General features: G+C 48.1%; 1 protein-coding gene across 1 annotated transcript in view; it reads left to right on the forward strand.

Annotated features, from left to right (window-relative positions):
* Nucleotides 1-744: 744 nt before the first annotated feature.
* The window catches only part of LOC143281609 (calmodulin-like), a 33268-nt gene continuing 19854 nt past the window's right edge, over nucleotides 745-14158 (forward strand). Inside the window, exon 1 of the mRNA XM_076586855.1 lies at nucleotides 745-1022. Within this exon, the coding sequence (XP_076442970.1) occupies nucleotides 1020-1022 (3 nt within the window). The 5' untranslated portion in view covers nucleotides 745-1019. The remainder of the gene's footprint in view (nucleotides 1023-14158) is intronic.

The raw sequence follows: 14158 nt of genomic DNA on the forward strand, positions 1-14158 counted from the left end.
AAACAAAACAAAATACATGTATACACCACACACACACACACACACACACACACACACACACACACACACACACACTTACTCCTACCCCCCACCCCACCCCACCACCACCACCCCCATCCCCCCACACACACCAAACTGAAACAAAACAAAAAACAAAAAAAAACGAACGGTTTTCGTAGGACACAACAGACCACACGAAGTGAAGTTTCTGACAAACAAAAAAATGAATATAATGGACAGAAACAGAAATAGAAGAGAGAGATTGAATGGGTGTGTATTAAGTTAAAGACAGTTCCCCGGACTAGACCTTCTTCCCAGTAATATTCGGATACGAAGAAACTGCCATCATCAAGTTAAAGAGACACACGCGAACACAGGTGGTAGTATAGGTGGAAGGTGATGATAATAAGAACAGGTGGGAGGAAGAGGGAGGGGTGAGCAGTTGCAGAAAGGGGGGTGGGGGGGGGGAGATGTTAGCTGAAGAGAGAGAGGGAGGGAGGGTGGGGGAGGGAGAAGGGAGCGGTGGTAGGCAATGCGTGAAACTTTGCGACTGGCACGAGAACTAGGTGGCTGACAAGAGTGTGTGAGTGTGCGTGAGCCGTCCAAGTCCGCTTTACGTGATTTCTGTTCATGTGTCTCCATGTGTGTGTGTGTGAGCGGAGGGGGTAGATGGGAGAGGGAGGGGAGAGGCGGCAGGGGTTGGAGGAGGGAGGGGGGGGGGGGTAAGGAGAAAAGCAGTAGTTACTTGGCCGCATTGGCGACGCGTATTGCTGCCGCAGCTGACTGCACCACTAGTGTTGGTGTTGGTTTGACGGAAGGTCTTCGAACTACTGTGTAGGCCTTGTGTGTGCTGCTTGTGCTTGTCGACAGGTCGGGGCCATCTCTCGCTGCACTGTGGTCCGGTGTGTGTGTGTGTGCCAGTTACATCATTGTCCAAGCGGCTGTCTGTTAGTGGTGGTGTTTTTTGTTGTTGTTTTTTTTTCTGCCGTGTTTGATACGGACAGACGACTTTGTTCATAATGGTAAGTCACACGTGTGTGTTTGTGTGTGTGTGTGTGTGTGTGTGTGTGTGTGTGTGTGTGTGCGCTCGCGCGCGCTGTAGGATTATGATAAAAAGTTTGGTCAATAAAAAAAAAAGCTGGACACTTGTTACAGAATACAGACTTCCACCACCTACCCCCACTCCAAGGGGGACAAAAAGGGGAAAATACCTACTTGCCCAGCCTTTGTTTTTGTTTGTGTTTTTTTCGGCCTTTCGCGTCTGGGGTCCTCTTCCAGTCGTCAGCTATTAAAAACACTTCAATTGCTCTTCTTCTTCTTCTTCTTCTTCTTCTTCTTCTTCTTCTTCGTTCGTGGGCTGCAACTCCCACGTTCACTCGTATGTACACGAGTGGGCTTTTACGTGTATGACCGTTTTTACCCCGCCATGTAGGCAGCCATACTCCGTTTTCAGGGGGAGGGGGATGCATGCTGGGTATGTTCTTGTTTCCATAACCCTCTGAATGCTGACATGGATCATAGGATCTTTAACGTTGCTTATTTTGATCTTCTGTTTGCGGTATACACACGAAGGGGTGTTCAGGCACTAGCAGGTCTGCACATACGTTGACCTGGGAAATCGGAAAAACCTCCAGCCTCTCTACCCACCATGCGACGGTACCGAGATTCGAACCCGGGACCCTCAGATTGAAAGTCCAACGCTTTAACCACTCGGCTATTGCGCCCGTCGCTTAAATTGAGAGGGCCAAAGTAGCCCACTGGACTAGTAAGGTAACATAGACGTCACGACAATGTTTAGGTGTGGCAATTTATGTTGTTGTTGTTGTTGAAGGATGTATGTTGGGGAAGAAGGATAGCACCTGAAATCTTATTGGTTAATTTGAATTACGAATTGTAACTGCCATGATTTGAATTGTGTATCCTCTTAGTTATAAAAGCTGTAGTTACAAATATTGTCTACAACAATAATTATCATTTTAGATGGTGTTTTTTTTTTTTATTTTTTTACGGTAGCTTTCTTAAGCATTGATTTGAAGTGGTTTAAAGTTGTCTGGAATTCCATTTACATGTAGCGTTTAGGCTTCTTTATTTTCATTTCTTTTGCAGTGAGGTGTACAACGATAATTGATAATAATCACAAATTGTCCCCTGCAAGACGAAATGAGCAGTGCTCACAAGGCGACAATGTGCACATTTCTTCCCCTGCACCTTGGTTTAAACATTTTTAATATCAAGAAACAAGGTGAAATACAACTTCAATTCAGAAAACTTGAGCAACAACAAACCTGAGCTTATATCGTGCTCGTTCATGTGTAACAAGCAATACTTGACTTTGACTTTGACTTTGACTGTCGACGGTTTAGGCCTCTCCCGAGGCCTGTTCGTGTTCCATAGAAACTATCACTGAATTGGTTGCATGCGTGGCGAGTGCGGCAAGACCAAATCAGTTGCTCTGACAAGATGGGTTGTACAGACCAGGTAGGCCCCTCCAGTTTTTGTCCAGGCGGCTCTTGAAGGCGTTGACTGACGGCGCCAGGACCACGGAGTCTGGGAGACCGTTCCACTGTGTCACCACTCTATTAGAGAAATAGTTCCCCCTGACATCAAGGCGAAAGCGTAACAAACGTAATGGCGAAAATACACACATTATTTGCACCTTTCCGTTTATAAGACGGAAAAACTTGTGAATTGGTTGATAACATTGTAATATATACTCTACATTTCTTCCCCTCCACTCTTTGACTGGCCTTCTTTACGTCTCTTGACAGGGGAAGAAATGTACAGTATATACAACCGTCTACCGAAAGGTCTAGTCATCAGCCCCATCCACATGTAATATGCAGCTTCTGTTCAAACGTGTGTGTGCGTGTGCAAGTTTATATAATTATATGCACTTGTATGTATGACCCCGGTACACTTCGTAATAAAGACATATTCTGTTCTATTCTCTTCTATTTAAACATTTTCTTTTACCATTTTTCCGTCTTCGGAACGAACACAGGGGAAGAAATGTGGATATTATCCCACAAGGCGTGGACGTTCATTCCGCCAGTCACGTAAAATGTTTTGGAGGGGAATAAATGTGAATATTAGCCCGATCATTCAGAAGAGCGCAGTGAGTTTGATTTTTTTTTTTTTTTTTTTTTTTTTTAGGACTAAATCTCTTGGCTTTTTAGGGTCCCCATCAGTATAATAGGGATACTTCATATGTGGGTTGTAATAAATTTTCCCCGGTAGAAACACAGAGTAAATCATTAGATTTTTAAAAAAATATATTTATATATATATATATATATATATATATATATATATATAAGATTGTCGCGAACAGTTTTTACCTGTTCGAGGAGGCTTTTGAATGCGTCAGTACCAGTATTTCTAAGCAGGCAGGCAGAATGTCTCGAGATTGTGCAGTTCTTTTTTTTTTCAAACATTTTTTTTTTCTCTCTCTTTTTTTTTTACTTGAATATTTCGACGATGAAAAGTTTATTAGTAGTATTCCTTGTCACCCCCTACCCCCTACCCCTGTGAGAAATTGAATGTCCTGGGTCTAAATGATCAGAAATACACAATTACCACAGTGCGATTATGGTTCCTGAATTGTAGAAGTCTCTTGCCTGTCAACCCCCTTGTCACATTACTGTTTGATATTGTACCCCACCCCTTCCACCCCCTTTCCCCCTCCTCTCCGCCCCTTCTCTAACACCTATCCAAACATAATTATGCAGATTCCCTTGTTACCTCTCCAGTCATTAGTCAAACATAACATTGTGCACAATGTAAGGATTCTCCTGTGTCCTCTCTCACTCTCTCTCTCTCGTAATACCTATCCAAACATGTTTATGGTGTAAGGTTTCCCCTGTTCACCCCACTTGCTTCAAAAGGAAAACAGTTTGAGTGGGGGGGTTTGGGTTTTTTTTAAAAGAGGTGTAGCTGGCTAGGCTGGGTTTTTGTTTGTTTGTTTTTGGTTGTTTTTTTACGCATTACATCACAGAGCTTCCAGCCTTCAGTGAATATATATATATATATATAGAGAGAGAGAGAGAGAGAGATCCTCAACTTATTTCCTTTTCAGTTGGAGAGTGCATGTCCTTACTAGTCATAGCTGTTCTTTCTGCTCAGTATTTGATTTGTGTGTGTGTGCAGTGTGTGTGTGTGTGTGTGTGTGTGTGTGTGTGTGTGTGTGTGTGTACGCGTGCGTGTGCATGCGCGCGCGCTGTGTGTGTGTGTGAGAGAGAGAGAGAGATCTTCAGTTTAACGTCTGTTCACTAGAAGTGTTTATTAGACGGCTCTCTCTCTCTCTCTCTCTCTCTCTCTCTCTCTCTCTCTCTCTGTGTGTGTGTGTGTGTGTGTGTGTGTCTGTATGTATATATATATATATATATATATATATATATATATGTGTGTGTGTGTGTGTGTGTGTGTGTGTGTGTGTGTGACTCGTACATTGACATGTATGCAGGTAGGCGTTCTTTTAGTACAATGACCGAGTATGCCCTCCACCCCCACCCCCTACCCCTCTCCCTCCCTGTAGGTGTCTCTGACAGACTGACAGGGATTAGCGTTCCCCCTCTTCTCTCAGAATAGCAGCCTGCCGCATTACACTCATGTGCGGGGGTTGGGGGGGGGCTAGAGGGGGGTCAAGCGCGTCTTTGTCTCAACGCCCACTGGTTGGGATCACACGAAAGCCCTGGAGCTGATCAATACTGTTGTAGGGTTTTTTTGGGGGGTTTTTCTGGCTGAGCTCAGTGGGTATAGAGTTGATCTCGTATTCGGAAAGGCGCGAGTTCGAAACTCAAGACACACCCCTTGCATAGATCACAGGTATTGCTTGCTGCCGCACGTGGGTGTGTGTGTGTGTGTATGTGTGTGTGTGGTGTGTGTGTGTGTGTGTGTGTGTGTGTGTGTGTATGTATGTGTGTGTATGTATGTGTGTGTGTTTGTGTGTGTGTGTTTGTGTGTATGTATGTGTGTGGTGTGTGTGTGTGTGTGTGTGTGTGCAGTACAAAGGCGCGTTGATGACAGTGTACAGAGCAGCTTGAAGTTTTGTTGGTTGTATTCACGTTTCTTCTGCCTCCTCTGTGTGAGTGGCGGAGTGATCGTCCACGCCTTGTTGTGAACACTGCTCATCACACGACTTGAGGGGGGAACTTTTGAACTAACTTGAACTGGAATCAGACGTTTGAGGCCTGTGAAGGCCTGTTCGTCTTTCAATTAGATACAGTATACCAGCATGCGTGGTCTAATGATAGCATACTGGATCATAAATACTTGGAAGAGTTGGCCCAATGAGCGTCTAACCTCGTCTTGAAAGATGACATGGTTGGGGCAGTCACAACAGTGTCTGGCAAATCGTTCCATTTATTAACGACTCGCTCAGTAAAGAACTGCGCACTTTCAGTCTACAATGTGATTTATTTAGCATTAAACTATTACCTCTTCTGTTCTCACTTACTGCAGATGATAGTTCGGGATTTGTGGTCTTATAGCAATCAATCATATCTCCCCGCTGCCTCCTGTGTTCTAGACTAGGTAGCTTAAGCAAAGCGAGGCTTTCATTTTAAGGCTTGTCCTTCAAATGACCAGTCAGTTTTGTTGCCCGTCGCTGGACGTCTTCCACCTCTGTGCACAATGTTTTTGACTGCGGGTTCTAGACCGAATGTCCATATTCTAAAATGGGTCTAACCAGGGATTTGAACAAACAGGTCTTCATTTCGTGGGTATTGCTAACGGTTTTTGCCTTTCTCAGTTTTATGCTAATATCAAACTGCCTGTGGCCGTCTCTGACGTTCTCGGAACAAAGAAAAATAATGTATGAGATGTGGTATGGCAGCAGATGGCCGTGTGTCTTATTCATTTGTTGGTTCGAGTCTACTCTACCTATCCATAACTCTTAGATGGTAGGCTTTCCTACCTGTCTGAAATCTTATTGCGTCGGGTAACGTTAGGCACCAAACATAGGGAACCAAAAGAAATCAGAGAGAATAGACTACATTCCCCTGAGTCGAAATGTTCTAGGAATAAGTAGGAATTTACAGTGGTAGTTGATGGAGATAGGGATATTCACTCGTGAGACAGTTGGCACAAGATAAATCCACGACTTTTCCGTCGTGTGATAGTAATATTCACTGATGTGATAGTTGGTGGAAATGACTCTTCAGTTCCATTTAGGGTAAAACACTCACAGGGTAATAACGACGCTTTTCACCCGTGTGATACTAATATCAGCAAGGAGGTGAACTGTTGAAAATATTCCTTCGTTCCTCTATACATACACGCCATAAAGTCTTGAATAATCAAAGCATGATTTGAAATAATTATTTTTCTTTAAAATATTTGCGCTGTATTGGTTTGGAAATGATGCCAATATTCGTTTGATTTGCAAAGCATCGTGCTCTGCCTTTCATGCTAGACTGTTGGCCGCTCCCTCCCTCTGCCTTTATTTCTTTGAGGCGATCGATGATATGATGGCCTTGTACCTGTTCTTTTTGGTATTCTTTGAGTTTTCTGAGGATTTCCGATTTTCCTAGATGTAGGCCGCTCGTTGTTGTTGCGTTATCAGGAAGTCTGTCAGCTCGCTCATGTCCCGGGCAATATGACCATGGTTGTTGTTTTTTTATCTGAAAGTTGCGCATTGCCTCATGCCACTCTGGTTTCCCATTCCACTTTCAGTTTTCTGTATGAGGTTCAATGAGTCGGTTAGAATCATGGCATGTTGGTTTCTGGGCGTATGTATAGATGACAGCCACTGGAGGGCATGTATCACAGCTTCAGCTTCCATCGTTAGGCTGGAGGTTGTGACTTTGTGGGCAGCATTCTCTACCCTGATTGTTTTTCATTTTGTTTCGCAGTGAATCCCCAACCGGATTGGTTCTTGGTGACTGAGCCATCATGTGTATATGATGATGTCCTCTTCTTTACTGTTTTCTTCTATGAGTAGCTTCACTTCTGCATCAGTTTTGCCCTCTGGCCATTCCCGACAATGTCTTCCTAGAGTGGGTGAAATGACTGTGTTAAATAGATGATTGAGGTTTTCGGGGTTTTCCTCCCATTCTTTTGTTTCTTTTAGGTCTTGTAGTCGGCATACTAGCTGGATTGTGTCTTCTGCTTGCCCCATCCGAGATCTTCCTCGTCCAGCCTTTTGGTTCCTTGACTGCATCATGCAGTAGGTTTTGAGGATTTTCTAATGCTCTGAAGTAGGTCTGTTCTAACTTGTTTCTGGCCTGCACTGAAGGAAGAGATCAAGCATGGTTTCCGTAGGGGTGTCTTTTCTTGCTCCAAGGATCAGCCTCATAGCTTCATTTTGAACTCTTTCTAATTTTAGGAGGCTGCTTTGAGACGGTGTTGTTAGCCCAAGTCCGTAGTCGATCACACTGAGGACGAGTGATTGATATAGCAGCAAGTGGCGTTGTTCGATACATTTGGTTGCCATTGACTGAAAGACCCTTACATTTGAGAACAGTATTTTCCGTATGTTTTCTGAAGGTCAGCATCCTGTCGAACTGTATTCCTAGGTAGCGTAGGCATTCGGTTTTCTCGATCTGAATTCCGTCGAATAACACAGGCGGTGGTGATTTGCTCGCGGTTTTGTAGTTGAGAGAGAGAAAAAAAAAAAAAAACAAACATCTGCCGTCCCTCCTATCAACCACCTCTACCCACTCATACACATGGTTTCACACGCACGCCACCAAGCATGCCGCATGCTGCACGTGCACTGTGTAGATACTGAGGAACAACAGTGGTGTCAGTGATGCACGTAAGGGGGGGGGGGGAGGAAGGTGATAACCAACGTGTCTGTTCCCGGCCTCCGCATTCCTCATGCCTGTGGCAGTGGTGCGGAGATGTGATCTGACCGACCTGTTGTCTGATGTTGGCTCAGCACCACAGGGACTGACCCCTCGGGATAAGGTCGGTGGATACAGAGGTCTTGGTGGTGGGAGAGGAGGGGGGGATGTGGGGGGGGGGGGGTGTTCTCTGACAGGTGACCGATGTCTGTGTGTGTGTGTGTCTTTCGCAATACAGTGTATTGATTCTGAGGGAACCCAAAACTCAGAACTCATTTAATTTGTCGTAAAACCCATCATTGGAATTATGGACACTATAAACTAAACACAACAAGCAAAGAAAAAGTAAAAGCAATAAGTTGTGAGCACATGTAGGATATTCCACAAGACATAGTTATGGATTGCGAACTGTGAAGCATTCATACATATATTTTGCCAGTTCTGGTTGGAAATAACTTCGTGGCAACAGAAAACTCGGTCTTTGGATTATTGTGTTGCCAGTGCCATCTGGCCAATGATTCGAAGACTGGGAATTAACTGTCACAAGTAGGCGAGATCTCAAGTCAGAGTACGCACTACACTTGTCCAGAAAATGCACTTCATCCTCTGTAACTCCACATGCTTTACATAGCCGGTCTTTCCTAGGTAAGTTGTAGTGACGTCCTCGCTCAGTTTCAAGTTCATGTGCACTTATTCGCACAGGGTATTGATGCCACGTGCCGTGTTGCCGATGACCTCACAGATTACTGAATCGCCAACCAATTACAGAGCCGAAGCAGAAGCCTTGAAAACAGCAGCAGCCCACATCGAGATCAGCCCCTACGCCAGCCACAACGTTGTCTTCCTGACCGACGCCCTGTCCATCTTGCAAGCCCTTTGGTCCAACAGAGATCTAGAACTGAACGATCTGTCCTCCTCTCTCGCCTCCCTCTGCACAAGTCACACAGTCACCCTGCAGTGGATTCCCTCCCACTGCAACGTGCTTGGCAACGAGACTGCTGACTCCCTGGCAAAGGAAGGCACTACGAAAGAGCAGATGGACAGGTCTACCAGCTACTCTGAATCCAGGACCATCATTAAGGCCAAGCTGCAGAACAAGTGGAAGCAGCAGCATCCACGCCACAACAGAGCAGACCCGTACTACCTGCTGACTCGTCGAGAGCAGGTAGCCATTTTCAGGCTCAGGACAGGCCACAACCGCCTGAAACACCACCTATACACGAAACTCCGTATCGGTGACACAGAGCAGTGCCCCTGCAGAACAGGCAGCCAGACAACAGAACATCTGCTGCAGTCCTGCCCGCTCCACCAAGCGCTCCGAGAGAAAACCTGACCCGACCCAATCCCAGCGGCCCGGCAGCTCTACGCAGAACTGAAGGACCTGCGACGTACTGCCGCCTTCGTCGAGGAGACGGGGGAATCCATCTGATAAATGAGGAACGAGACAACTGTATCGCCACATGGAGGGTGACGTGCGTTGTGATGCCCTCACGTGAAGGCCACTGTTTCCTTCTCCGGTCGGTGATTTGCGACTTCCACGTTCGCTCGACTGAAGATCACACAAGATCACAAGATAATTTAGTGTCCTTAAAAGGAGATGCTTGGTGTGGGTGGCACACAGTTAAATCCTATGCAGTACAAACATAGACCTACATAAGCCTTTCAGCTTTACCTGCACACGCTCAGAAGCACACAATCTCGGCTGCATCAAATATCCATGCGCCCGCTCTATCTCCATTTCACACTGGTTATAAGAAATTACTAAAAACATGTAAAACCACCTTCAACTATAAACAAGTAGGTTACAGTATTAGAATAAGCCCGTAAATCAAGGAGAGGTTATAACATAGATAAATAATTAGATAATCAGATAAATGATAACAATAACAGTAGTAGTAGAAATGATGATGATGATGATGATAATAACAGTAATAATGATAACCATAATGAACTCGGGGAGCGTGGCTTCCCCTCTACGTCACTTGTTTTACCTCCCCCCCCCACCCCCCTCAAACACTCCCCACCCCACCCCCCTCTCCCCTCAAAGTCAGCGACATCCCCATCCATTAGGTGGCTTAGGTTGGGGATTCTCTCTCGTTTTAATGAACCCAACCCAATGTGGACAAAGATATCCGAGTCTTAACTTTGCGTGTTCGGTCTTCAGTGTGTGTACACATGATTATAAAAGGGCGGTACAGGACTTTCAGACCTGCACAACTGCTGGCGATGTCCACGTTTCTTCCCCTCCACTCCTATGCGTGACTGGTGGAGTGAAGGTCCACGCTTTGTTGTGAACACTGCTCATTCCGTCTTGAGGGGAAAAAATTGTGGATATTGACCTGGGACATCGTTTTCCCTTGCAGACAGCAGGGATTTGAACAATGGACCTGAAAGGCCCTCGGAATTGAATTTTTTTTTGTTTTTTTTTTTTTTACCATCAAGGCCTCCTCTCACGTCCGTCACAGTGTGGTCCGTGTTCCATGGATTCAGCTTGTACAATTAGCTGCTGCAGAGCCACTATGGTAATTATTGGGACGGGGGGAGGCTGCAAGGGGGCTGGCGGGGGGGGGGGGGGGGGACTAAAGTGGGCAATTCACTGTGGTTCCAATTATATAGGGAGACGTATTATACACAGTCTCGTTTTGGCAAGTATTTAGGGTCATTTCCATCCTTAATCACCTAATTATTTTATACCTAATGATGTGATATTCCCAATGAAACGTGTTACATCACAATACACCATAGGGAGCTGTAACTGGTTGGTTTTCCTCGGGAGTGCAAACATTGTTCTCGTAGCAGAACGGTCGTGTAAATCACGCTGGATGGACAGCGTGTATTTTAGTATTGTAATTCAGCTTGATTCAAGTATTTGAGTCCTTCGCAACTCACGAGCCTGTCCTCACCTGTGCAGAAAAAAATCAAAATATTTTCACTAAGCCCTTAGAGAAAACTATTTCACACTCTTGGTCTTTCAGATTTCAGATGCAGATGTCACAATATTGCCTCATTGCGGTTAGACCTTTTTTTTTTCGTTAAGCAGAACAAGCTGTTTCAAGAAAATCGTTCTATCATGTTAATTCGTTCATTTTCCCAACCTTAGCAGCGACAGTAGCTAATCCATTTTAGATCGTCTGAATGGTCTTTCATGTCGTACAAGACGGGCGCAATAGCCGAGTGGTTAAAGCGTTGGACTTTCAATTTGAGGGTCCCGGGTTCGAATCTCGGTAACGGCGCCTGGTGGGTAAAGGGTGGAGATTTTTTCCAATCTCCCAGGTGGACATAATTATCTGCAGACCTGCCTGTGCCTAAACCCCCATACATCGTGTGTATACGCAAGCAGAAGATCAAATACACGTTAAAGATCCTGTAATCCATGTCAGCGTTTGGTGGGGTATGGAAACAAGAACATACTCAGCATGCACACACCCCGAAAACGGAGCATGGCTGCCTACATGGCGGGGAAAGAACAGTCATACACGTAAAAGCCCACTCGTGTACATAGAAGTGAACGTGGGAGTTGCAGCCCACAAACGCAGAAGATGATTTCGCACAAACCAAATAACAAACAATACTGGGGGGAAAAAAATTCTTATTGGAGCATGTTCCCCTCCCCTCCCCCTCCAACCTTTCCCCTCCCCACTCCCCCTCCCCCTCCAACCTTTCCCCTCCCCACTCCCCCTCCCACTCCAACCTTTCCCCTCCCCACTCCCACTCCCCTCCCCACTCCCACTCCCCCTCCAACCTTTCCCCTTCACACTCCCCCTCCCCCTCCAACCTTTCCCCTCCCCACTCCCACTCCCCCTCCAACCTTTCCCCTTCACACTCCACCTCCCCCTCCAACCTTTCCCCTCCCCACTCCCACTCCCCCTCCAACCTTTCCCCTTCACACTCCCACTCCCCCTCCAACCTTTCCCCTTCACACTCCCACTCCCCCTCCAACCTTTCCCTTCACACTCCCACTCCCCTCCCCCTCCAACCTTTCCCCTTCACACTCCCGCTCCAACCTTTCCCCTTCACACTCCCCCTCCAACCTTTCCCCTCCCCACTCCCACACCCCCTCCAACCTTCCCCCTCCCCACTCCCACTCCCCCTCTAACCTTTCCCCTTCACACTCCCACTCCCCCTACAACCTTTCCCCTCCCCACTCCCACTCCCCCTCCAACCTTTCCCCTTCACACTCCCACTCCCCCTCCAACCTTTCCCACACTCCCACTCCCCCTCCAACCTTTCCCCTTCACACTCCCACTCCCCCTCCAACCTTTCCCCTTCACACTCCCACTCCCCCTCCAACCTTTCCCCTTCACACTCCCCCTCCAACCTTTCCCCTCCCCACTCCCCCTCCAACCTTTCCCACACTCCCACTCCCCCTCCAACCTTTCCCTTTCACACTCCCCCTCCAACCTTTCCCCTCCCCACTCCCCTCCAACCTTTGCCCTCCCCACTCCCCCTCCAACCTTCCCCTCCCCACTCCCCCTCCCCCTCCAACCTTTCCCCTCCCCACTCCCCCTCCCCCTCCAACCTTTCCCCTCCCCACTCCCCCTCCAACCTTTCCCCTCCCCACTCCCACTTCCACTCCAACCTTTCCCCTCCCCACTCTCCCTCCAACCTTTCCCCTCCCCACTCCCCCTCCAACCTTTCCCCTCCCCACTCTCCCTCCAACCTTTCCCCTCCCCACTCCCCCTCCAACCTTTCCCCTCCCCACTCCCACTTCCCCTCCAACCTTTCCCCTCCCCACTCCCCCTCCAACCTTTCCCCTCCCCACTCTCCCTCCAACCTTTCCCCTTCACACTCCCTCTCCCCCTCCAACCTTTCCCCTCCCCACTCCCCCTCCAACCTTTCCCCTCCCCACTCCCACTTCCCCTCCAACCTTTCCCCTTCACACTCCCCCTCCCCCTCCAACCTTTCCCCTCCCCACTCCCCCTCCAACCTTTCCCCTCCCCACTCCCCCTCCCCCTCCAACCTTTCCCCTTCACACTCCCCCTCCCCCTCCAACCTTTCCCCTTCACACTCCCACTCCCCCTCCAACCTTTCCCCTTCATACTCCCACTCCCTCTCCAACCCCCTCCCCTCCCCTCCAACCTTTCCCCTTCACACTCCCACTCCCTCTCCAACCCCCTCCCCCTCCAACCTTTCCCCTTCACACTCCCACTCCCCCTCCAACCTTTCCCCTTCACACTCCCACTCCCTCTCCAACCTTTCCCCTTCACACTCCCACTCCCTCTCCAACCCCCTCCCCTCCCCCTCCAACCTTTCCCCCTCACACTCCCACTCCCCCTCACACTCACACTCCTCCTCCAACCTTTCCCCTTCACACTCCCCCTCCCCCTCCAACCTTTCCCCTCCCCACTCCCACTCCCCCTCCAACCTTTCCCCTTCACACTCCCACTCCCCTTCCAACCTTCCCCCTTCACACTCCCACTCCCCCTCCAACCTTTCCCCTTCACACTCCCCCTCCCCCTCCAACCTTTCCCCTCCCACTCCCCCTCCCCCTTCAACCTTTCCCCTTCACACTCCCACTCCCTCTCCAGCACCACCACCCCAAACCCCCAGCCCCCCGACCCCCTGACCCCCTGACCCCCTCTTCCCTGCTACATCTTAGACCATAGACATAAACTTTGGGTGTCTTTTGTTAGAGTGCCCCCTCCTCCCCCTCACCACGTACCGCTCTTTCCCCCCCCCCCCCCCCCCCCACCTCGCTCTGCTCTGCTCTGCCCCTTCCTCTCCACCCCCCATCACCACCCACCCTCCATCCCCACCATCCACCCCACATATTCTCTATTTCTTAGCAGCATGAGAAGTTGGTCCAGTGCAGAACTGTTATCAGTCAGTGAGTGTGTGTTGGGGGAGGGGGGGAAGGGATGGGGGGGAGGTCCTGTTGGCTGGATTATCGCAGTTGGAGTGATTGTAGTGGAGTGATGCCCTCGATGTAACGCGTCCACCTAGAAAGCGAGAGAATCTGAGCGCGCTGGTTCGAATCACGGCTCAGCCGCCGATATTTTCTCCCCATCCACCAGACCTTGAGTGGTGGTCTGGACGCTAGTCATTCGGATGAGACGATGAACCGTGGTCCCGTGTGCAGCATGCATTTAGCGCACGTAAAGGAACCCACGGCAACAAAAGGGTTGTTCCTGGCAAAATTCTGTAAAAAAAAACCCAAAAAATCCACTTCGATAGGAAAAAACAAATAAAATTGCACGCAGGAAAAAAAAATGGGTGGCGCTGTAGTGTAGCGACACGCTCTCCCTGGGGAGAGCAGCCCGATTTTCATACAGAGAAATCTGTTGTGATAAAAAAAAATATATAAAAAATACAAATTTTGAGTTTTGACGCAATCGACGGACCGTAGAAAACAGGATCTGTGACTCTTAGACAGA

The sequence above is a fragment of the Babylonia areolata genome, chromosome 4, assembly GCF_041734735.1.
Source record: "Babylonia areolata isolate BAREFJ2019XMU chromosome 4, ASM4173473v1, whole genome shotgun sequence".
In the NCBI taxonomy this organism is placed as follows: Eukaryota; Metazoa; Mollusca; class Gastropoda; order Neogastropoda; family Buccinidae; genus Babylonia; species Babylonia areolata.